At 52.2% G+C, this 24501-nt stretch overlaps 1 protein-coding gene across 3 annotated transcripts in view; it reads right to left on the bottom strand.

The window, feature by feature from the left end:
* Dnah10 (dynein axonemal heavy chain 10) overlaps window positions 1–24501 on the bottom strand; it is a 76108-nt gene that overhangs the window by 34598 nt on the left and 17009 nt on the right. For 2 of the 3 annotated variants that reach the window (XM_070024864.1, XM_070024866.1), the window contains exons 16-40: window positions 23432–23583; window positions 22058–22222; window positions 21024–21231; window positions 20431–20587; window positions 18782–19258; window positions 18466–18624; window positions 17385–17501; window positions 17200–17302; window positions 16123–16301; window positions 13994–14205; window positions 13128–13281; window positions 11263–11496; window positions 10144–10266; window positions 9109–9342; window positions 8088–8311; window positions 6288–6557; window positions 5992–6175; window positions 5120–5254; window positions 4240–4392; window positions 3894–4082; window positions 3319–3465; window positions 2561–2752; window positions 2110–2228; window positions 1538–1696; window positions 270–405 (exon numbers count right to left, since the gene is read on the bottom strand). In XM_070024864.1, the coding sequence (XP_069880965.1) occupies window positions 270–405; window positions 1538–1696; window positions 2110–2228; window positions 2561–2752; window positions 3319–3465; window positions 3894–4082; window positions 4240–4392; window positions 5120–5254; window positions 5992–6175; window positions 6288–6557; window positions 8088–8311; window positions 9109–9342; window positions 10144–10266; window positions 11263–11496; window positions 13128–13281; window positions 13994–14205; window positions 16123–16301; window positions 17200–17302; window positions 17385–17501; window positions 18466–18624; window positions 18782–19258; window positions 20431–20587; window positions 21024–21231; window positions 22058–22222; window positions 23432–23583 (4582 nt within the window). The remainder of the gene's footprint in view (window positions 1–269; window positions 406–1537; window positions 1697–2109; window positions 2229–2560; window positions 2753–3318; window positions 3466–3893; window positions 4083–4239; window positions 4393–5119; window positions 5255–5991; window positions 6176–6287; window positions 6558–8087; window positions 8312–9108; window positions 9343–10143; window positions 10267–11262; window positions 11497–13127; window positions 13282–13993; window positions 14206–16122; window positions 16302–17199; window positions 17303–17384; window positions 17502–18465; window positions 18625–18781; window positions 19259–20430; window positions 20588–21023; window positions 21232–22057; window positions 22223–23431; window positions 23584–24501) is intronic. The other variant, XM_070024865.1, reaches the window with a different exon arrangement.

Genomic DNA, 24501 nt, shown 5'->3' with positions numbered 1-24501 from the left:
AAAGAAATAGTGTACTAAGCATGTTACATGTTAAGATAATTAGCAGAAGGAGCAACTCCAGTTTTAAAAAAGTCAAAGGAGGGTAAAAAGGGGATACAAAGTAACAGAGTTGTACTTGTGATCAAGCCTTCTGCATTTTTCATAATCACCTGTTCCTGATACGGTTTTAATCAACATCTTTACTAGTTTACTGAACTACTCTTTCCTACGACACTGATAATTTCATTTTTAAGTTAAAGAACTGATGGGAAGTGACTTGTGTCACTCGCCTCAAAGAGCAGCGCGCAGTGAGCCTGGAGCCGGATGCGCTCCCCGTTGGCCAGGGTCAGCAGCTTGTTGTCGTCCATCACAGAGTTCATGTTCTCCACCCACAGAGCGTCCACGTCCCCATCAAACAAGATGTACCTGCAGACACCAGGCCGGGGACCACTGATGCTGGGGCACTTCCAGTGATGGAACATACCGGAGCCTGCCCATCCCTGTCCAATACCATCCCCGAGTTTCTAGCCAGGATCGGACAGAATACTGTCCTGCATCTGGTGTAGCCACAACGCACTAAACCATCCGAGTTCATTAACAATGCTAAGGAGTCAGGGAACTTCAAAGTGACAGGTCCGACCATCTGCTGAGACCCACCTCCCCACACTCCATTCTTTTTTTTTTTTTTTTTTGTCGGTCATGAGGCTTGAACTCTGGGCCTGGGCGCTGTCCCTCAGCTCTTCAGCTCAAGGCGAGCACTCTACCACTTGAGCTACAGCGCCACTTCCGGTTTTCTGGTGTTTTATTAGAGATAGGAGTCTCACGGTCTTTCCTGCCCGGGCTGGCTTTGAACCGCGATTCTCAGATCTCAGCCTCCTGAGTAGCTAGAATTACAGGCATGAGCCACCGGCGCCCCGCCCACACTCCATTCTTAAAGCAGAGACTGAGCCCGGTGCTGGTCATTCACACCTGTAATCTTACCTATTCAGAAGGTTCAAAGCCAGCCCAGGTGGAAAAGCCCATGAGACTCTTATCTCCAATGAACCACCAAAAAAAAAAAAAAAAAAAAGAGGCAAAGTGCCTCTGGTGAGCTGCTAATGGCACCTCCCTGTGGCGCTTATCAGCTGTACTCGTGATTAATCATGAAATAACTCCTGACAAAGCTCAACTTCTATCAAAGAGCCGAGCAGAGGCTGGGGCTTGGGGCCTCTGGCATTCTCCCATGATGCTTTGCCTCACTGTGGGGATCTGGCAGCCTGGCACAGTGGCTGATTCAAGGGCTCATACATCCCAGGTCTGAGTCCCCAGGGTTGGCACAGCCTTCTTACCTTCTCTTGGCTGGGTAAGCCAGGTGAGCCCCAACACCTACCACATGGCATGAGGCCCATCAGGATCACAGGGCAAAAGCTCCAAGATGGTCCCATGCTTTGTACAATGGGGTGCCCAGGTCCAGCCCACATTACACAGGCCCCCAGGCTCACCACCACCAACACCTGTGTCCTTCCCCTCCCCCTCCCCACCCCACCTCACCCCCTCTGCCATTGACAAAGGCGCTCACTTCCGCTCCTTCTTATCTGTCGGCCTGTTGATCTCTCGGAAGATGTTTGACAACACCCCGTCTGTCCAGTCTCGGGTGGTGGGGTCCAGGATGCCATAGAGCTCGATGACGCTTACAGCCTTGGGGTTCAGGATGTACAGCTTCGTCATCAGCCCAAGCCTAAACCACAAGGGTGCTGTCAGCCAAGGCTCGGGAAACACACTGGGGCAGCTGCTCCCGGTGAGGAGCTGGAGCCAGAGTCCAGTCCGCAGCTCACGACATGACCCATGCTCCGCAGGCTCCCACGCGAGGGAGCCAGGTCACAGTGGAAGCACAGCTTTGCCTCGCAGTGTCAGGAGGCTGACTTCCATGCACAGTAGGTCTGCGCGTATGTAACGCTGCCTCCCGGTGGAAGAGCACTTACACGGGGCGTCTGCTCTGGGTGCAGACGTTATAAACCCACTGGTTTAGGTATTTCCTTCCTAAAAACTGTGATTTATCCAAGGAAACCAAACTCAGGGTTCATGTTAACAAATAAACAAGAAGACTGTATGCCCCCCGCCCCCCACGGCAGTGCCTCATCACACACTCACTTAGTCTGGGCCTGACACAGGGCATTAATGACCACGGACTTGCCACCTCCCGTGGGCCCCACCACCATCGTAGTGTGGCGGGTAAGCATGGTCTCGAACATCTGGACCACTTTATCCACCTGTGGGACAGAAACCAGCTGCCTTCAACTCATCTTTCAGCACGCATTTAGTTCCAATCTTACAGAATACCAAGGACTATCTTATTTTTTTAATGGTTAAGGTAGTAAAATTGTTTTTCAAGGACTCCAGATCTTCCTCCCTCTGCCTCCCGAGTGCGGGGATTACAGGCATGCACTACCATACCTGACTAAACTTTTGTATTATGTGTTATCTTAGCACAATTTTAAATGAGAGAAGATGACTATGGTGCTACAACTTATATTCCAAGCTACAACAACTATGAGCAAGCAGCTGGAAGCCGCAGGAAGCCCGGCGTCACTCCACACACGACCTGGACTGGCAGGAGTATGTAGCCGCTGTCCTCCAGCACCTGCTCCACAGCATCGTTGAAATCAGGGTAGCGCACGCGAGGACAGTCCAGGCCCGGAAACAGGTCGGAGATCAAGCCGAGGAACAGAGGCACGTCCTCAAATACAAACTTGGGCAGGTTCATGTCCCGCAGGGCTCGCATGAGAACCACGTCCTGGAGGAGCACGCAGAGGCCAGGAGGGTTTCATGGTGCCCAGGGCTCACCTGGGAGCCTCCGGAGCACAGCACCAAGAATGTTACATATGGCTACATCTTTTTTTTTTTTTTTTTGTAGGTCATGGGGCCTGAACTCTGGGCGCTGTCCCTCAGCTCTTCAGCTCAAGGCGAGCATTCTTCCACTTGAGCCACAGTGCCATTTCTGGTTTTCTGGTGGTTAGTTAGAGGTAAGTGTCTCATGGATTTTCCTGCCCGGGCTGGCTTTGAACCTTGATCCTCAGATCTTAGCCTCCTGAGTAGCTAGGATTATTAGCGTGAGCCACCAGCACCCAGCTTGCTACATCTGTATAGGACCCAAGGATGAGGACCGGAGGTTGTGCATCTCCCTAGCAACCATGGATGGGCAGGAGCGGGGGTTAGGAGGGAGGGCAAGGCCCAGCAAATGAGAACAGCCTGGACTTCAAGCTCCAGGATGAGCATCGCTAAGCACTAGCACTGTGTACTAAGTATGGAGCACTGCCACCCCTCGCCCCCTGCCAGCCCTGGTGTGCTGGGCAGCCCTACCTCTTGCAGGTCGGCGGAGCCCCTCTTCAGCTCGCCGGCCATCACCAGCACGGACTTGAGGGCACGGAGCCCGAAGTCGTAATGGTGCTGTTTGGACAGCTGCTCCCGGGCCAGCTTGTACAGCACCGTCATCTTCTTGGCCAGCGTCTTCACACGGCGCAGAAGAGCCACGTGTTGGGGGGGGGGGAGGAGGGGAAAATTCCCTGGGTTCACAAATTCTGGCTCTAAGGCCCAAGTGCTAGGGCTGGGGCAGCATGAATGAGGGGATGGGCTATGTCCTGACTGCAGCACCATCCACGCGTGGAACAGAGGCGTTACCGCAGTAATACCCGTAGAGCAGCCCCAAGTTGGCCACACCACACCACGCCACGCCTGGTCTGCGTGCTGCCTCTCGGCCACCCAGCTCCCCAGGGGATCAAGGGATTCAGAGCAAATGCTGTCTTTCCAGACAGTAAGGAGGAGAGGGCAGACGGGAGGCAGGGTTGACACGGCGCCCACACACGGGCCTGGGCACACGAGGCCTGGGACCCCTCCTGGGACCCTACCCCTACCCGTGACCCTGGGCCGGGCCCCACCTTGGCCCACAGGAAGCCTTCGGAGAAGAGCATGATCTCGCAGATCTGCTGCAGGTCAGGCACGATGACCACCACAGGCCGGAAGAGCGCCTTCACCGACTCGGGCAGCTCTGTGCGGCCCGCGTAGCCGGGGTTCATGGTGATGAAGATGCCCATGCGCGAGTCCAGGGAGATCTCCTGCCCTTCAAACTGGGGCCACAGGAAGGGGTCATGGGCGGGGGGGTCACATGGCACGTGACAGCAGGGAGGGGCGGGGTCGGCCACATGGCACGAAGTGGATCCCACGTCCCCACATCCCACCCCACGTCCTGCCCTGCATCCCGCCCGGCGTCCCGCCCCGCATCACCTGGAAGGTGGTGAGCTGGTGGATGAGCGCGTTCCGGATGGTCTGGATCTGGGAGGAGATGACGGACAGCACCGAGGCATCGATCCGGTTGAACTCGTCAAAGCAGCCCCACGCCCCACACTGAGCCAGGCCAGAGAAGATCTTCCCCACCGCCTAGGGCAACAGGAAGACATCTTCTAACTTAACACCACCAGCAGGTGGCAGTTGGCAGCTGGCTGGCACTCACTCACAGATCTTTCTAGCAAGCTTTCCCAGGCCTCTCATAAGCAGTACCCACACTGAATCTTACAAATCAGGATTTGTAAGCCAGGTACCAGTGGCTCATGCCTGTAACCCCAGCTACTCAGAAGGCTGAGATCTGAGGATCCGAGTTCAAAGCCAGCCTAGGCAAGAAAGTCCATGAAACTCTAATCTCTAATTAACTAGCAAAAAGCCAGAAGTGGAGCTGTGGCTCAAGTGGTTGAGTGCCAGTCATGAGCAAAAAAAAAAAAAAAAAAAAAGAAGAGAGCAAGTACAAGCCCTAGCATGCACACACACACATACATGCACACAAGTATACTTGTAAACCTGATTTCTGGCGAGCTACAGTACCACTTCCTCTGGCTTCTCTTGAAACACTGAAGGCCTAGCACTGTGGGTTTGCCTTCAGAAGCCATGAACTGCGACTGAGCCGTGATGCCCTCTACAGGCTAGAGCCTGATTCTCCAGTTTGCCACACTTCCTGCTGTCGGTCATCTTGCCCGGCCCCTCCCCAGGTGGGCGAGAGAGCTCAGGGCTCTTCAGCTGCCACCAAAGCAGGTACACCCCAGCTCTTTGACGCCCAGGCCCACCTCGGCTGCCATCTTGCAGAACGAGGGTGGTCCCATCCAGGTGGCCTTACCTTGTAATCCATGCCTTCACCGCAGTTGGTGACAACACACAGCAAGCCCAGGGCTTTCGCCAGGTCTTTGGTGGTCTCTGTCTTTCCAGTCCCTGCAGGGCCAGCAGGGGCCCCTCCCAGGTACATGGATAGGGCCTAGGAACCAGGGCAAGACACATGTCTCCTGACCACATGAGGAGGCAGTGTCTCTTCAAAATGTTGCCTTTGGGCTGTGACAACACATGCAGAATTCACACACACACACGCACACACACACACACACACACATTCGTTCATACTCACATGCTTGCTCACACACATACACATACTCAGCATCACATGTCAACTTGACTGATTAACAGTTGTACATATGGGGGCCAGGCATGATAGTACATGCCTATAATTGAGGTCTGAGGTCAGCCTAGGCAAAAGTGTGAGCACCTATCTGAAAACAAAAACAAAAACCAAACAAAACTAAGAGCAAAAGGACTGGGGCATGGTTCGAGTAGAAGAGCCTGTGCCTGAGAGCATGAGGCCCTGAGTTCAAATCCCAGTAACATGGTAAAACATTATTCATGTCTCCTGTGAGGGGGTTGGTGGGAGGTGGGCATTTGCAGTAGAAACTGAGTAGAGTGGAGGAACTCCCAGCGAAAGTGATGTTCTCCAGTCCCCAGGGACTGAAGGGACAGAAGTCCAAAGCCAGCCTCGCCCAGCCTGTTGCCCACCACTGCCGCCATCCCAGGAGACACTATCACCCTCGAGCTGAGCCCTGAACAACTCCTGGAGTAAAAGCCACAGGGTGTGCAGACAGGGCATGCTGGCCTTGGGGTTCATTGCCTCCAGCCTGTCCCCCCCGCACCCCCCCCACCAGTCATGCGGCCCATCCCGGTCACCTGCGTGAGCGTCAGGTAGATGCGGTCAGTGAGCGGCGTGATGACCAGGCGTCCATTGAGGCCCATGTACTCATAGCCGTAGCCGAAGGTGCCGGTGCACTGGCGGATGTTCAGCTCGTCTGGCTCCCGGTCCCAGTAGAAGCGCAGCTGGCTCTCCCACTCAAACTCCTGCGCCTCGAGGATGCTGGGCGGATGCAGGGAGGAGGACAGGGAAGAGGAGGAGGAGGAAGTGAGGCTGAGCTGTGAAGGAACCACGAGGCATCGTCGCCCGCCCCCTGCCCCCCACCGGGACTCACCTGCCCCTTATGAAGGAGTCCACGATGTCCCTGGCATGCACATCGATGATCAGCACAGTGTTGTACTTCTTCCGGTCGTTCCTGCTCAGGGGCAGCGTGATCCTGGTGACCAGCTCGTCGATCTGCTGGTGCATCTTCTTGCCATAGGTCTTCATGGCCTGCTTGTCTCCTTTCTGCACCTTGTGGAACACGTCCTCCACCTCCCACGTCCACCACACCTGGCTGGCGGCCAACACCACCATGCCCTGGTACAGCAGCATCCAGTCGACTCTGGGACAGGGATGGAAAACAGAATCTACTTCTCTGAGGCACAGAATGGGAGCTCATGCCTGTAATCCCGGCAGCTCAGGAGGTAAAATGCCAGCTAGGGCAAAAGTTACTAAGACATCCCGCCACCCCTCTCCTCACCCCCCACCCCACCATCTTAACTAAGAAGCCAGGCTTGGTGGTACATTCCTGGAATCCAAGCTACACAGAGCCTCATGGCCCAAGCTAGCCTGGTGCAGCATCTAGAGATGCAATCGGGAAAAATAGCCCAAGGACAAACGGGCTAGGAGTGTGCCTCAAGTGGCAGAGTACTCTAGCAGACTCAAAGCCTTGAGTTCAAAACCCCAGACCACCATCTTTTTTTGCATTACTTCTTCATTCTGGAATAGGAGATGCAACTTTACAAAAGAAATGGCAGTGAGCCGGGCGCCGGTGGCTCACGCCTGTAATTCTAGCTGTTGGGTAGGCTGACATCTGAGGATCAAGGTTCAAAGCCAGCCCAGGCAGAAAAGTCCATGAGACTCTTATCTCCAATTAATCACTAGAAAACCGGAAGTGGCGCTGTGGCTTAAGCAGTAGAGCGCTCGCCTTGAGCTGAAGAGTGCAGGGACAGCGCCTAAGCCCAGAGTTCAAGCCCCACGACCGACAAAAAAAGAAAAGAAAAAAGAAAGAAATGGCAGTGAGACACTAGCTACAAAGCAAAATACAAAAAACAAAACAAAACAAAAACCCATGCTGTTCCTGTTCCTGACGGGGCAGAATGACACCCAGCCACTTCCAGATCACCCAGCACTGCTTGCATTTGTGGCGGAAAGAAGAGAATCCAGCAGGAAAGCGGCTCATCCACACCCAAGCCACCTTCTCCTTCCCCTTCCTAAAGTCGGGGAGTGCAGGGAGGGCCTGTCTCCCCAGAAATGGTGTCCTGACATTGGAGTCGCTGCACCTTGCTTTTCTCATTCTCACGGGCCTGCCTTGAGGTCACCAGATATCTGGAGATTCTATTTCCAATGAGCCAGCAAAAAAGCTGGAACTAGATCTGTGTCTCAAGTAGCAGAGTGCCAGCCACAAGTGAAAGGGCTGAGCAAGAGCATGAGGCCCTGAGTTCAAGTCGAGGAGGAGGAGGAAGAGGAAGAGCAAGGAGAAGGAGGCAGAGGAGGTGACAGTGACAAAGAAGGTGGCGGCCTCATTTGGGGTTGAGGGCATGGGCATGGTGAAGCATGCGTGTGATCCCAACTATGCAGGAGATTGTGAGTTCAAGGTCGGCTCTGGCAAAGTTAGCAAGACTCCCTCAGAAGCAGACAGACAGACAAGGACATGGGGCGTGTAGTTCAAATGGCAGAGTACTTTCCTAACAAGTACAAGGCTAGGAGGAGGGGGGTCGGGAGGGAGGGGGACCAGCAGGGAGGGAGGGGCTGGGAGGTCGGGAGGGAGGGAGACCAGCAGGGAGGGAGGGGCTGGGAGGTCGGGAGGGAGGGGGACCAGCAGGGAGGGGGGGGCTGGGAGGGGGCCCCCGTGGCGGGGGGGCGCTCTCACCGGCCGCGGTCCTCACAGTAGCGGAAGATGGCCTCCTTGGTGATGAGGCGGTTGGTCCTCCTCATCTCCACGAGCACAGCCGTCATCCAGTCCTCCACGCGGCCCTCGGCCCGGATGATCTTCCGGAAGTCCATGACTTCCCCTTCGGCGGAGATCATGCCCAGCACCAGCTTCTCCCCACTCTCCCCGTCGTTGAACTTCAGCAGGGCAATGTTGTCGTACATCTGCAAGCCAGCGCAACGCCATGAGGGCGGCTGACCCCGCGTGCCCTGTGCTGGACAGAGCTGCGGTGGAGCCAGGAAGGCAGACTCTCAGGGGGCCAGATGCTGGCTCAACCCGGGGGAGGCAGACTGAGGTTTAAACACCCCGGCTGGAGGACTAGACACCTGGGTGAACGGGCAATCCAGGCAAGGTGCTCCCCGCCCCGCCTCAGTTAGCGGGTAACAGTCAGGGTCACGTCCACTGACACACGTGGAGAAGGATGCTCAGAGAGGTGCCGTAATTCGCCCAACATCACACAGCAAATGTCTGTGGACTTGAACCCAGGCAGTCTGGCTCAAGAAGCCATGTGCTAAAACTGTGGCTTTACTCTCAGTGGCCTACTTGTTTATAGTATTCATCTCTGTGCATTTCTGTATTTTAGTTTCTCAAAAAAGGAACACAAGTTTTTGGCCTCTGTAAAGGGACCACAAACAGGTGAGTCCTGGTGTAATCTCACACGAGGTGACATCACCTGATCCTAGAGTTCCATTGAAACATGATTACCATTCCATCATCCACCATCACAAACTTCCGGATAGAAACTCCCTGCAGAGACTAGGTGCAAATCACAGTGAGGAAGCCAACCCAGAGAGCTCCCTGAGTGAGCCTTAGCCCTGCCCTTGGCCTTGTACTCAGACCTTGGCCTGGGCCCTGGCCTTCATCAAGTACTGTAACCGTGATCTGTTCCCTGCCCTTGACACTGTACTCTGACCATGACCTGTGGCCCAACCCTGGCCCTGACCTGGCCCTGCGCCCTGACCTTGATCATGTGCTCCTGCACACACAGCGGGTCGCTGTTGCCCAGGATACTCAGCAGCTCGTCATCAGAGATGAAGAAGAACCTGGGGAAGGCGTTCCTCTTGGAGTCCAGGTAGTCGTTGAGGCTCTTCTGGCACTTCTCCAGGCCATCACTGATGTTCTCCAGGTCGCTGAGACGGTTCGGGGCCTCGCAGCACCGCTTGATCACAGGGTCCTTCAGGGTCTCGCCCATGATCTAAACAGGGCAGGAGAGAGTAGTCAGCCAAGGCTGGCAGAGGCCCCATCCTGACAGACAGCACTGACCAGGGTGAGAAACAGAGCAACAGCCACGCAGCACCACACCCGGGAGAGCGCCGAGAGCCACCATGTGCCAGACCATTGTCCTTACTCCACGTGTGCTCAGCTGCAGACTCCACGCATGGTCCCCTGATCTCTGATTCCGTTTTCCATCTGTCCAGGAGAGGACTTCAGACTATGTTGTTCACATGCCCCGCCCCCCCAACACACACACTCTAACAGTGATGTATGCAGTAGGTACTCCAGCAATGCTGTGGAAGGAATGAAGCCAGAAGCCCCATTATGGGGCCTGTATCTACAGAGAATCGTCCTGCTGCTCTTTTCTTTTCTTTCCTGTGTGTGCCAGTCCTGAGGCTTGAACTGAGGAACTGGGCACTGTCCCTAAACTTTTTGGCTTAAGGCTAGTGCTTTACCACTTGAGTTATAGTACCACTTCTGGTTTTCTGGTGGTTCACTGGAGATAAGAGTCTCACAGACTTTCCTGCCCAGGATGGCTTCAAACCACAATCCTCAGATCTCAGCCTCCTGAGTAGCTAGGATTACAGACGTGAGCCACCACTCCCAACTCAAATACTACTTTTATAAGGAAAAAAAAAAAGCACCTGTCATCTGCCCGCAGCTAATGACCAAAGTTGTACAAGACACATTAAAGTGACAGGTAATGACTGGAAGCGCAGACAGCCCGCCATGCACGCTCTGCCCCTGCCCACTCTCCCACATCGCCACGATGGCCACTTGCCCTTTTAAACACTCTGTCGATGTTGTCAAACTTTTTTGCTTCTTCAGGAAGTTGTGATCTTATGTCTCCACCAATGAAGATGCTCTCAAGGTACATCCACTTCCTCTGAACCAGCATCCAGAGCTGAAATGGTCCAGGTTGTGTCACAGGGGTGAAGGGGGCAGGTGTGGGCCCCACCCCCACCCCACGGCAGGTTGGAGTCTACTTAGGTAGACAGTGAAGGGGGTGAGGCCTGGCCACCTTCCCACGACAGGCTGCTTCTCTGGGCCTCCTTTACTGGCACCTAGCTGTGACCCCAAACCCAGTACTATGGGGAAAGAGCACAGACATGTGACTTTCAGTAGGGTACATTGTAAAGGGAAGTGGATCCTACAAGAATGCCACAGGGCTCCGGGTCAGTACCCACTGTGGTTGGGACAGTCTGACGTCATATTCCCTGCAGGAGAACGGGGACTGCGCTATAGGAATTCTTGAGAAAGCACAGGGAAGCAAGTCAGCATCCACAACCAGGCCCAGAAGACTTTGACTCCCTGCTAGCTGGGGATGGCTGGAAAACCTGTACTGTGGAGACAGGCCCAAAACTAAGCAAAATGCGCCTGGGCTGTCCTTGAGACCTGGACTCACAAAGCCACCCAGGAGGAGCCACCAGAGCCCCTGATGGAGACTGGCGGCCTTGCACTGGCCAGGCCAGGCAGAGAGATGGCAGCAGTGGACGGCACCGTGAAGCACGCACGGGAGGAGAGGGGGACATCTCCACGTGAGAGGCACTAGAAGAAAATCAACCACACAGAGAAAAACCCACCTGCAAGGGCCAGCGGGCAGACTCTGGAAAGAAGGAATGACAGAGAAGGGAGATCCCCAAAGAGAGCTTTGAAATCACTGTGTCTACAGCTGCCCAGGAGACAGCGACATTAACCCACGCCCACACAAGAACAGGACGGCAGGAGAGAAGAACAGGACATGTTCAGACACACAGGAATCTTAGAAATGAAAACACATCGACTAAAATACTCAAATCAACTCTTCAACCATGCACTACTTCCCCAAAAGAAATCAAGCCAAACGGGCAGAAAGGAAGGACGCCGCTCTGAGCATGCGTCCGCAGCACCACCCTCTCACCTCGATGACCTCCCCTATGAGCGACAGTGTCTTCTCCCACTTGTGAACAGTCTGCAGGAAGGGCCCCACAAATCTGCTCCCCGAGATGCTCTGCAGGTTGACAGTGTTGTCGTCAAGGCTCTGGATGATTTCATCCACTGAACCCAAGATGTAGCCACGCTCCTGCACTCCCTTGTAATACTTGACCACGGTGAACTTCATGTTCTCCCACGTGTCTAGGATCTCCTTCACCGCCTGCTCGGGAACGAGAAAATCTGCATTTGTGTGCCCAACACTGGAGAAAGAGTCCAAGCCAGCACCCAGCTCCCCCGGGAGTCCCAGCTCTGAAGGGCTCATGGGCCCTTCGAGGGGATAAAAATCATGTTAGCCAGCCAGGCCAAGTGGGGTACAGGTCAGGTGCTGGCATCTATCCTGTGTTCATGCCACTATCAAACAACCATCATCGATATGCATACGTGTATGTGCACACTGTGTGTCTGTGCACATTTTGTGTAAGCCTGTGTGTTTATAATGCACTCATGAGAGTATTACATGTGTGAAATCATGATTGCAGGTGTGCACAGATGTATGCATGTATATTCATGCATTAAAAATTTTGTGTGTGTGTGCCATTCCTGGGGCTTGAACTCAGGTCCTAGGCACTGTCCCTAAGCTGTTGTGCTCAAGGCTGGGGCTCTGCTACTTTAGCCACAGCTCTACTCCTAGCTATTTTTAGTGATTAATTGGAGATAAGAGTCTCACAGGCTTTCCTGCCTGGAATTTGAACTACAATCCTCAGATCTCAGCCTCTTCAGTAGCTAGGATTATAGGCATGAGCCACAAAGCTCGACTTATTTTATTTTTTTTGTCGGTCATGGGGCCTGAACTCTGGGCCTGGGCACTGTCCCTCAGCTCTTCAGCTCAAGGCGAGTGCTCTACCACTTGAGCCACAGAGCCACTTCCGGCTTTTTCTGCTTATGTGGTGCTGAGGAATCGAACCCAGGGCCTCATGCATGTGAGGCAAGCACTCTCCCACTGAGCCACCTTCCCAGCACCTTATTTTATTTTTGAGTTAGCATATATTTGTAATGTGAGAAAGTTTCATTTTACATTTTCCACATATGCAACTCCAATCACTCTCCTTGAATTTTTAAGTAAGGAAAGATATTCAATAAGATGTTAGCAACTAAGTGGCAAGATTATCAGTGGTTTCTCCTTTTTAATTTTCTTTTACCATGAATACCCATTACTTCTATAATAAGCAGAAAGTGAAACTATAACTAGGAATGATACAAAAGTTAACTGAAACAGAAGTTCAATTTCTAAAACAAATTGTTTTTCATAGCCAGGCGCCGGTGGCTCACACCTAATAGCTAGTAATCCTAGCCATTTAGGAGGCTGAGATCTGAGGATCACGGTTCAAAGCCAGCCCAGGCAGGTAAGTCCGTGAGACTCTTATCTCCAATAAACCACTAGAAAAATGGAAGTGGCGCTGTGGCTCAAGTGGTAGAGCGCTTGCCTTGAAGCTGAATTGCTGAGGGACAGCCCCATGAACGACCAAAAAAAAAAAAATGTTTTTCATTACCCAAACACAACAGATACCAGAGCAAGTAAATGGGCTTTCTTTTTCCATGAAAGGACAGGCCTTGCCTGGCATGGTAGTACACACCTGTAATCCTGACACTTTAGAGAAAGAGGCAGGAGGATGGTAAGCTCTTGACCAGACTGGGCTACAGAGCAAACTGTCTCAAGACACCAAGGGCCAGGGGTGTAGCTCAGTGGTTGGGCCCTGGGCTCCATCTCAGCCTGGAGAGGAGGGGGAAGCGCCCAGGGGGAGGGGAGAACCCAGACCCCAGCCTCTCCCCATGGAGTGGCGTGGGGCCTACCTTCTCGATGGCGACCTCCTTGACGGCAGCCGTGACAATCCCATTGAGGACATCGGAGTGCTTGTGCAGCTCCATGGCAAACATGTTCTCCAGAGTGAACGTCTCTGTCATCTCAAAGAAAACGCCTGTCTTCTCCATGAGCTCCTTCCAGTGTCTGAGGGGCACACAGGGTGGAGAATGCTGGGCCACAGGCACCCCATCACCCAACCCACTGCAGACCCCACCACCTGACCCGACCCACTGCAGACCCCACCACCCAACCCGACCCACTGCAGACCCTACCCACCTGACTCTGACTCCCTCATCATCCCAGGACCAACCTGGCCATAGACACAATCTCTATGGCAAACTTCTCATGGTAGAACTGGGAAATATAGGCTGTGCCTGCAACCTTGTCTGGGAGTTATGGGGCTCACACTGCCACTCGAGCTGAGTCTCCACAAGCCCCAAGCCTTTCCCCAGTTCCAGCCTGGGCCATGCTCTACCTACTTATTTTTTTTTTTTTTTTTTTTTTTTGTCGGTCGTGGGGCTTGAACTCTGGGCCTGGGCACTGTCCCTCAGCTCTTCAGCTCAAGGCAAGCGCTTTACCACTTGAGCTACAGCGCCACTTCCGCTTTCCTGGTGGTTTATTGGAGATAGGAGTCTCACGGTCTTTCCTGCCCGGGCTGGCTTTGAACCGCGATCCTCAGATCTCAGCCTCCTGAGTAGCTAGGATTACAGGCGTGAGCCACCAGCGCCCGGCTCAATGCTCTACCTACTTATGCCTCCTGCATATCTGGTGTTAGCATTCCCTCAGTCCCAGCTCCTCAGCTCCTACCACTCCTGCACACGCCCATGGTCAGCCACGAAACCAGAGCAAACCAAACCTGTCTCTCAGCGCCTCGTGCTTCAGGTCAAGGAGTAAGGGGATGGACTCTTTGAACGCCTTCATCCTGGCTTCCAGGTGGAAGGCCACAGACAGGCTGCGCACGGGCCGCGGCAGCTTGCGGAGGTTCTTCAAGAAGCCGTCGATCCCGTCCTGGAGGAACTGCACGTTCAGGTTGGCCCAGAGCGTCTGGGACCATTCTTCCTTTGCAGCCTGCAAAGGTGCAAAATGTGGGTCTGAGCTGGGTGTGGTCGCTCACACTTGTAATCCTAGCTGCTCAGGAGCAGTGGATCTGAGGGGCGAAGAAGTTCAAAGCCAGCCCAAGCAGGAAAGTCCATCAGACTCTTATCTCCAATTAACCACCAAAAAGCCAGGTAGAGCTGTGGCTCAAATGGCAGAGCACCAGTGAAAAAGCTAAGGGACACAGCCCAGTCTCTGAATTCAAGTCCCAGGACCAGCACAAACAGCTACACGTGATACTACATGGTTAGAATGAAGAAAAGACTTCCTGGGATGGGGGCATAATTCAGCAGTAAGGCAGGTACCTAGCAAACACAAAGTCCTGAGTTCAAACCCCACTACAGAAAAGGGAGATGAGAGAGACATTCTATGTTCTAATTTCCTCAGATTGCATATTAAAAAGTTCTTCCTTACATCACATTACATAACTTCTTTTTTTTTTTTTTTTTTTTTTTTTTTTTTTTTTAAATGTGCTGGTTTATTTAACAATATCTCTTCTTCGTTTTTCTTTTTAGTCGGTTATGGGGCTTGAACCCTGGGCCTGGGTGCTGTTTTTTTTTTTTTCTTTTTGCTTATGTGGTGCTGAGGAATCGAACCCAGGGCCTCATGCATGCAAGGCAAGCGCTCTACCACTGAGCCACCTTCCCAGCCCTACATAACTTCTTTATACTATTAGCCTCTAACTATCTGGGCAACATAAGTTGATCCTGTCTCAAACAGTTTGGGATTTTTAAATGAACTCTGGGAGTCACTGCCTCCCTTCCACAAAAATCTGACGTGGCCCAGAGGAGGCAGTCCTGAGGATTAAGGTCCCTCCTTGGGGTCTGCCTGCTGTGCCCCTCTGTCCCCGCCCCAGCACCTCTGCTTCCCCAGGGGCTAAGATGGCCAAAGACCATGGTCCACAGAAGGCTCCCTAAAACTCAGCCCCACACTGCGCCACCAGTGACCCTAATTCCTACGGTCATCCTAGGACACCAGCTCTCACCACCTCTGCCCACCCCTCTGCTGTGTGGGAAAACAGGTGGTTCACCCTTCCTCCTGCAAGCAGCTTTGATGAAACTGTCTGTCCCCAAGGTGGGGTCACTTCTTGACTCTGCCAGAAAGGGTCCCTCCCCTCTCCTCCACTCTGCTACCCTCAGCAACCAGAGCTCTGTCCTAGAAGGAAGAGGAATTTCTTTTTCTTTCTTTCCTTCTTTCCTTTCTTTCTTTCTTTCTTTTCTTTCTTTTTGGTTGGTCATGGGGCCTGAACTCTGGGCCTGGGCGCTGTCCCTCAGTTCTTCAGCTCAAGGATAGTGCTTTACCACTTGAGCCACAGTGCCACTATCAGTTTTCTGGTGGTTTATTGGAGATAAGAGTTTCATGGACTTTCCTGCCCAGGCTGGCTTTGAACTGCGATCCTCAGATCTCAGCCTCCTGAGTAGCTAGAATTACAGGCGTGAGCCACCGGCACCTGGCGGAATAGGAATTTCTATCTGGTAGAAATACCTATTGGCAGACAGACCCATGTACCCAAAAATCATCATCCTGTCCCCCACCCTGTCTGCTTCTCACTTCCTTGATAAGAAAAGTCACAGGGAAAGCTGTCTAGACTAGAAATTTCTTTAAGGATTCCCTAGCTAATGAAGCTATACAGACTTAGCCCAGAAAAAACCCAGCTTCAGTGCATGGGAACTGGCCCCAAAGTGCCATGAGACCGGGGCGGCAAAGTGTGATCTCTGGGGGACTTCCTGCCCAAATTATCTGGGGCAGGAGCAGGTCAGGGGATCCCGAGATTGGGGACAGGGCTGGGAGGTGGGGCGCAGTCAGGACATCAGTGACTTCCGAGCTGCACCTGGAGCTATTACCAAAGACATGGGGTGCCTTCCTGGCCCTCTAGCCCGGAGCTCCCACCTTTAATTCCCTATAGATGTCGTAGATCAGCCGCAGGCCGCTCATCTCCTTCTGCACTTTCAGGAGCTCTGGGTACATCGTAATGGGGAGGTCAAAGAGCTTCTCAGCATTGGCCAGCTCCTGGCGGTTCTTCTCAAATTTCACCAGCTCTTTTTCAAAAGTGCCTAAAAGCTCGGCTCCTAAGAAATAACCACGAGTAAATATGGAATAAAGTCAATTTTGCAGTGTATAAATTAATTGAGAACTCAGGGATGATGTGCATAAATTGTCATTTCAGGGGCTGGGAAGGTGACTCGGTGGTAGAGCGCTTGCCTTGCATGCATGAGGCCCTGGGTTCGATTCCTCAGCACCACAGAAGAAAATAGCCGGAAGTGGCGCTGTGGCTCAAGTGGTAGAGCGCTAGCCTTGAGCTGAAGAGCTGAGGGACAGCGCCCAGGCCCAGAGTTCAGGCCCAACGACCAGACCCCCCCCCCAAAAAAAATTGTCATTTCACCTGCATAACCCATGTTATTTATTTATTTTTAAAAAAATTTTTGGGTCCTCTGAAACTGGGCCAAAGAATCTCTGCCCCCCATTTCTCCCCCTACCCCCACCCCCACCTGTGTCTCTCAATTCTAGGCCTTGAACTCAAGGCCTCCTGCCACACACACAATCCAGATTACTTCAGTTATTTTTTCAATAGGTTATCATGCTTTTGTCCAGGCTGGCCTGGACTACAATCCTCCTAGTTACACTGCTGGATGATGGATTATAGGCATGAGCCACCACACAGTCTAGGATCTAAGTGCAAAGAATAAGTTCAAGGGACACAGAATGGCATGGCTACAGGTGAGCGCTGGCAGCTAAGTCTGCTGAGCTATAGTGGGGTCTTGGCAACCCCACCCCCAGCTCTCTGCAACGTCCCTCAATAGGCAATGTCCAGAACTAGTCCAGTTTTCCCTACTGGTATCTACTAAAGCCATCTGTGAGGAAAGTATTTGGGGGAGATTTATGGGTTTATAAGTTCTATTGCCTCCCACAAACTTCATAAGCAAAACACACACTACAAGCTCAGAAACCTCACAATGGATGATTTACCTTTATCAAGGTCTTCGCCCACAGACCCAGGGCCTTCCTTGTAAAAGCGTTGAGCAAACGCCTCAAGCTGATATCTGTAGTTCAGGATTTCACCGCGGGTGATCTGCGCAGAGCAAAGGACTGACTGAGAGGTGCTCACATTTGTCCCAGTAGCACTCGCCCTGAGTGGAAGACCGCGAAGGTACCTCGGTGAAAGTCCGCTTTATGCCTCCGAGCGCATGTTCCACGTTCAGGGAGTCATTAAAGAGATTCAGCCACATGCTCTCAATCTTATCCACCAGCTCCTTCTCTGAGTTGGTAGGCTAATTGACAGGACAAATGAAGAAGGGGAAAACCAAAGACAACTCAGCAGCACTTTGGGATCGGATTTCAATATGGCCTCCTGGGGATTTTTGCTTGTACTTGAAATGTTAGCATTATGTTCTTACAGTTCAAATGAAGTCAGAGCAAGTTTGGTAGCACTTGCCTATAATCCCATACTTGGAAGGCTAATGCAGGAGGATAGAGAATTTAAGGCTAGCATTAGCTATATATAGCAAGACTCTGTCTCAAAAACAAAAACAAAAACAAACAAAAAAACAGCCAGGTATCAGTGGCTTATATCTGTAATTCTGGTTACTCAGTAGGCTAAGTAAGATCTGAGGATCCAGGTTTGAAACCAGTACAGGCAGAAAAGTCTGGTGAAGAATTAAAAAAGAAGGAAGAAGAAAGAATAAAAAAGGAAGGAAGAATAAAAAAGGAAGGAAGGAAAGAAGGAAAGAAGGGAGGGAGGGAGGGAATCCAGGAGACTCACAGACCACATAGGAATGGAAAGATGGAGATTTAGCAAAAAAAAAAAAAAAAAAAAAAGTTCACTAAAGTCAACAAAAGGTAAAATTGAGAAGCTACACAGAGAAAAGGAAATTGTTTCTTAAAGTGGGAATTCCAGGACTGTTACCATGCCTGAAATGAAGAGCTTCAGGAAAGGGCCACCGTGGAAATGTCTAGCAACACACAACTGGAGTCTCAGAAGAGAATGAAGGAAGCGTGTAATTACCAAAAACTAGACAAAAGGCATTGGCCTGCTAAATATTTTGTTGTTTGTTCCAGTACCAGGCCTTGAACTTAGGGCCTTTCAGTCTTGTTCAGCTTTTCCACTCATGGCTGGTGCTTTACTATTTGGGTCATGCCCCCAGTCTAGAGGTAACTAGTAATGGAGTCTCAGAGACCATGTTCCTGGGAAACCTTTCTGGAAGAATTGTGTCGTTAACAGGGGAGGGGACTTACAAAGATCTTATATATCGCCATGGTCCGGTAGCGCTCCTGGACATCCTTGTACCTGAGTTCCATGATTAAAGATTTATTTCTAATTTCTGCAATTGTTGCAAGAACGAACTTGAGGTCTTCCAGAGTACTGGGGCTCTTTTTAAGGTTTTTGGCCAGTAGCTAGGGAAGACAGATTCAAAGGTCATAACTCAGGAGGGCTGAGGGCTGAGGTGGCACACAGGCTGTGCCAGGCCTCTAGGTGCTGGAAGCTGGAGCCTTGTGCACCGGGCCGGCTCCCTGCCGCTGCCCCCAGCCCCTGGAGAAGTGGGCCAGGCACCTCTATCTCCTCCTGGAGGCTGTAGAGCTCCTCCCTGGCCGAATCATTGAGGAGCTTGCCCAGCGAAGTGACCCAGGACTTGGCGTTGTCCTGCACCGTGTGCGCCAGGGGCCCCAGCTGCAGGCGGATGCAGTGCTCGTCCCTCAGGAGCGGGTGGCTTATCACATCCTGCGCCACCCGAGAGTAGAACTGCAGCTTCTGGTCGTAGGCTGAGCACGAAGGCTTCTTAGCGGCAAACTTCTCCATGACGATGGCCTTGTCCAGCTTCCACAGGGGCCGGTACCGCTTCCACCGCTGCAGGTACTTCATGAGGTTGATCAGCAGCCTGTGGATGTTCTGGGGGATCATGACGGCCTGGTCGATGATCTGAGGGTTCTGGGAAATCTCCTGGTAGAAGCTCACGATCACCACTTCCTCCTCTTCCCCCTTCTGTGGGGGACACTCGATGCAGCTGCCGTTCATCCACCGTACAAAATGCTGGCAAGACGAGAACGGGGCCAACAGTGTCTTAGGGCAGAGTGGTGTCTGGCTGGTGGGGAAGTGTGGTGGGGTCTGGCTAGTGGGGAGCATAGGTTCGTCTGTCTGGAGACAGGATTTTGCTGAGGGTCCCGGAGTCTAACATAGGCAGGAGCTGAGATGAGGAAGGCGGGCAGGGCGGGGCCACGGAGGACCTCACCACCACACTCACTGGAAAGGCGTGTTTGTGTGATCATGGCACCCTAGAGGCTGAGGCAGAGGATCTTGAGTTTGGTAATCCACAGCCTGGATTACCTGGTAAGGACTTGTCTTAAACAAAACAGCCAGGTGTGGTGGCTCAAGCCTGTAATCCCAGCTACTTGGGAAGCAGAGATTATGGAATTAAGGTTCCAGACCAGTCTGGGCAAAAAATGAAGTGTGTGAGACTTGATCGCCTCTGGTGGCTGTGCACTGTGACATGAGCCAGCTGCGCCAGCTCCAGGGGGAGCATAGGGCTGAGGACATGGAGAGAGATCCTACCTCAAAAATAACCAGTGCAAAAAGGGTCTAGGGGAATGGTCCAAATGGCAGGACCCCTGTCTAGCCACCACAGGCCTTGATATCAAACCTCCAGACAGCAAAAATAGTCATAAAATAGGCATTGAGAGGTTTTCACACAAAAGAGAATCTGAATGCCTCTGGTAGGAAATGGATTCTAGAAGCCTCTAAAAGCTTCCTGGTGAGTTGGGGTGAGCATGGTGAGGTGTGGGGGGTACTGCGGCTGGGCTGCGGTATGGGGGAGGTGCAAGGGGAACAAGGCAGAGGGCCAAGGGCGGGGCTGGGGTCTGTGGCTCCATCGCAGGTTGACATTACTGTTGCTCCCTGGCACAGGGCAGTGGCCTGGTGAGGAGTCAGGTTACTGTTTGGAGACACTGAAGCCATGACCCAAGGGAGGCAGTGTAAGAGACATGAGACCCACGTGGGGTTGAAGGAGTGCTGAGGGCTGGCGACAGACATGCGCGGGTCACCTCCCCACCACGGCTGGCCTCGGCAGGGATGTGAAGGAGGAGTGGAGCGAGCGGGGAGCCGGGGTGAGGCTGGGGACTGGACACCCCACGTCAGGGTTTTCAGAGGAGCTGAGCCCATGTCCTCCGCATCCTGAGTGTGGCCTGAAGCGGCCTGCGTGCCCTCACCTTGGTCACCTCCACACAGCTGCGCGTGCAGTGGACGCTCATCTTGTCGATCTCGCTGGCATTGGGGTGCAGAATGATCTCGGGAGCTGTCAGGATGGTCTCCGCTTGGAACAGAGGGGTGTGTCCGAGGACCTGGCTGTTGAAGGACTGGAGATTCCTGACCCAGAGCAACAATGCACCAGTCACCCAGAGTGGACATGCCACGCCATGCCATGCCACACTCTCACAGGACACGAGGTGACCAGTACCCCCTTCCCCCCAAGTCCAGATACCCGGTGCGTGGCTGCCCAGGGAATCGAGACCCGCAGCTGGGGAGTAAGAGCCTGGACCCGACAGCTGTTCTGCAAGGCTGGGGAAGTGAGCGCCGTACCTGGCCTCGCGCTCCCTCCTGGAATCCAGCTCCTCATCCCATCTCCCCCACACCACCACAGCATGGCCAGGGCATGCGTTTAGTTTGGGTTTTGAGATAGAGTCCTGTGTAGCCCGGGCTGGCCTGGAACTTGTGACTCTGCTTCATCCATTGCCTGAGGGCTAAGATGACAGATGTGTGTGCACACACGTAGGGGCGGGGGCGCGAGTGCGCACATACTTACTTGAGGATGAGCTTCGTGAGGACATCGTAGATCTTGCCCTCCCAGTACTCGTAGTAGGGCGCTAGCTTGGACGCCCTGCCTGTGTTGGTGTGGATGACCAGGCCTTCCACCTTGGTCAGCAGAGGCCCGATGGCCAGATACCACCTGACCATGTGCTCCACATCTTTGGCCCTTTCCCGCTCAATGTGCTCGAAGAACTCCTTCACGCCTGTGGAGGAGCCCCCAGTCACCGCCTGCTACCGCCACCCACCAAGGGCTCCACAGAACAAGTGAGAAAAGAGGGGGCACCTCCCAGGCTGACCGGCAGTTCAGAACAGCCAGTACCAACAGGACCAGCCTGGATGAGACCCATGGCCATGGCGGGGGGTGGGGGGTCCTTCACACTGGGCGCCATTACCCTTGGCTGTCCTATTTGTCTTCAAATATCTCATGTGGACCGGTGAATGTGAGCAGGGAAGGCCTTGGCTTATGGGCTGGGACGTGGTTCCACAGTAAAGCGCCCGCCTCACCAACTCAAGGCCCTGAGTTCAAACCCCAGCACAGCCAACAACAACAAAAAATAACCTGGGTTCCTATACAAAGTATGGACAAAACCTGACCTTCACAAAGTCCAGACATGTAGGGAAAATACCAAGGACACGTGAGGTCCTGAGTTCAAACTCCAACACCAAAAATACTAAGAAGGATCTGTAAATTCACTTCAACTATACAGAAAACACGGCAAAACTGGGGGCTGTACTCACTGTCCTTTCATGTAAATAAGATCATTGGGAATGAATTAGTACATTCATAGACTATATATGCAACATGAAATTAAGTCTACGTGATGTCTGGCATATAATAATTATACCTATTTATGTGTATATTAGATATATTTATGTATATATTAGATATAAGCCTTGTCTGAGACTCTCCTTTCTTCCACAACTAGCTAGCTACTCTTCATGCATGTATTCTACACAGATTCTGTGTCTGAATGAGATCCTGATGGCATTTCCTATTATCCCCCACCCGGAAGAGCAGGCACCACGCACTGGGGAGTTCCTCCTCGCTCTTCGGCATGGGGTACTTGAAGAGGTTTATGGCCTCGATCAGCATGAGCCGGGAAGAAATGTCTTCTGCATTCTTGTGAATCTGATGGACAAGAGACTCAAACTTCCCAATGGCCTGCTTGCACCGAGTTATGTAATCAGCAATACCTTTGGAGAAACAGAAAGACATCAAGGGGCCAGCGGGCCCACCCCTCCCCCTGCTGTGACGGCATCCAGGGACCTGCAGGCAGCCGCTCTGTGCCTCCCACTAGCCTACAGCCCCCCGAGACTGTACCCCAATCAACCAGGGTCATTAAAAATGGCTCTCTTGTGTGTGCTTAGATGTGTGCAGGTATGTGTTTGAGTGTGTGTGATTTAAGGAGGAGACAGACTTGAGACAACAGGACTGTGAGGCCAGAGCCAGCCTGGCTACACAGGGAGACTTTCTGAAATAAACAAAAGGAACTGAGCACTGGTGGCTCACACCCACAGTCCTAGCTGCTCAGGGGCTGAGATATGAGGATCACGGTTCACAGGCAGCCTGGGCAGACACATCCAAGAGACTTTTATCTTCAATGAACCAGAAAAAAGCTAGCAAAAAGAAGCAAAGGTGAGGCTCAAGTGGTAGTGATCCAACCTTGAGCAAAAAAGCTGAGCAAGAAGACAAGGCCCTAAACAGTACTAGCACAGAAGAAAGAAAGAAAGAAAGAAAGAAAGAAAGAAAGAAAGAAAGAAAGAAAGAAAGAAAGAAAGAAAGAAAGAAAGAAAGAAAGAAAGAAAGAAAGAAAGAAAGAGAGAAAGAAAGAGAGAAAGAAAGAAAGAGAGAAAGAAAGAAAGAAGAGAAAGAAAGAAAGAAGAGAGAAGAGAGAAAGAGAGAAAGAGAGAAAGAGAGAGAGAAAGAGAGAAAGAGAAAGAAAGAAAGAGAGAGAGAGGAAGGAAGGAAGGAAGGAAAAGAAGAGATAGAGGGGAAGGGAGCGAAGGGGAGGAGAGTGGAGAAGAAAGGAGGGTGGAGGAAGGGAGGATGGCTCAGCTACTCTAGAAAACAGTAAGCTTTCTAACCTATTAAACATGCAGCTGCCATATGACAGTTGAACGTTTGAGTGTTTAATCTCAGAAAACAAAAGGCAACTTGTGTCCACACAGAACCCTGTCCACTGCTCAGCAGCTACCCAACATCAAAATAACCTAAGTGCCCTGCAAAAGTCAATAGTACCGTGTGGAACACTACCCAATAAGGAAAAGGACACACAACTGCATGCAGTAACTGGACGAGTCTTCAGAGAATTAGGCTGAGCAGAAAAGTCACAGCCCACCAGATCCCATACACACTATTCCATTTATATCAAGTGTGGAAGTGGTGGGCAGGGGCTTTGGTACCTAGTGAGTTCCAGTTGAGCCTCTTGTGTCCAGAGCGAAACACGCGGATGAGCTCCTGGGAGTGATCGGCCAGGAGGAGCATCTCGGCGTCATTCAGCGTGCCAATGAGCATGTGGTAGTGGTCCAGCATGCGCTGTATCCCATCCGTGTACCTGCATCATGCCCCAGTCTTAACAACTGCAGCTAGCCAGCACTGGTGGCTCATGACTGTAATCTCAGCCAGTTAGGAGGCTGAGATCTGAGGACTGCACTTAAAGCCAGCCTGGGCAGGAAAGTCCTTGAGAATCTTATCTCCAATGAGTCACCAAAAAGCCAGAAGTGGAGCCATGGCTTATGTGGTAGAGCATTAGTTTTGAGTACCATAGCTCAGGGACAGTGCCCAGGCCCTGAGTTCAAGCCCCAGGATCAGCACAATTAACCAATGAACTACATTCAAAGGCCACAGTCAAACTCAAAGCCATGAGTTCAAATTCTAGTACTGTCAAAAATAATTAAATTGATCTGCAGAGCTGAGTGTGGCTCAGTGGAGGAGTGCGGGCCTGGCGTGCCCACGGCCTGCTCCCCCTCCCGCCCACTGCAAATGGAAATGGTATTTCAACAGTAATTAATGTTACTGTTCTTTTGAAATACTTCTTGTTTTAATTTCTGAAGTACTCAGGATTGGGAGGTAGAAAGCCCACAATGAATGCTTTGAGGGAGGGATTGACCTTCAATTATTTTTGTGTGTATTTGTGTCTGTGTGTGTGCGCACGCGCGTGTGCGTGTGTGTGCATGTACGCGAGCGCACATACACATGAGCACCAGTACTGAGGCTTGAACTCGGGGTCTGGGAGCTATTCCTTAGCTTTTTCTCTCAAGTCTGGCACTCTACCCTTGAACCACAGCTCAACTTCTGGCTTTTTAGTGGTTCACTGGAGATAAGAGTCTCTTGGATTGTCTGCACGGACTGGCTTCAAACTGCAATCCTCAAATCTCAGCCTCCTTTGAGTAGCTAAGATTACAGGCATGAGCCACTAGTGCTTGACATCTTTGATCATTTTTAAGAGGTAGTTTAGGAGATGAATGTTCTA

Source organism: Dipodomys merriami, unplaced genomic scaffold (genome assembly GCF_024711535.1).
Source record: "Dipodomys merriami isolate MVZ:Mamm:240054 unplaced genomic scaffold, mDipMer1.0.p SCAF_163, whole genome shotgun sequence".
NCBI lineage: Eukaryota > Metazoa > Chordata > Mammalia > Rodentia > Heteromyidae > Dipodomys > Dipodomys merriami.
The sequence above is the reverse complement of the archived record's forward strand: the minus strand, read 5'-3'. Positions and strand labels throughout refer to the sequence as shown.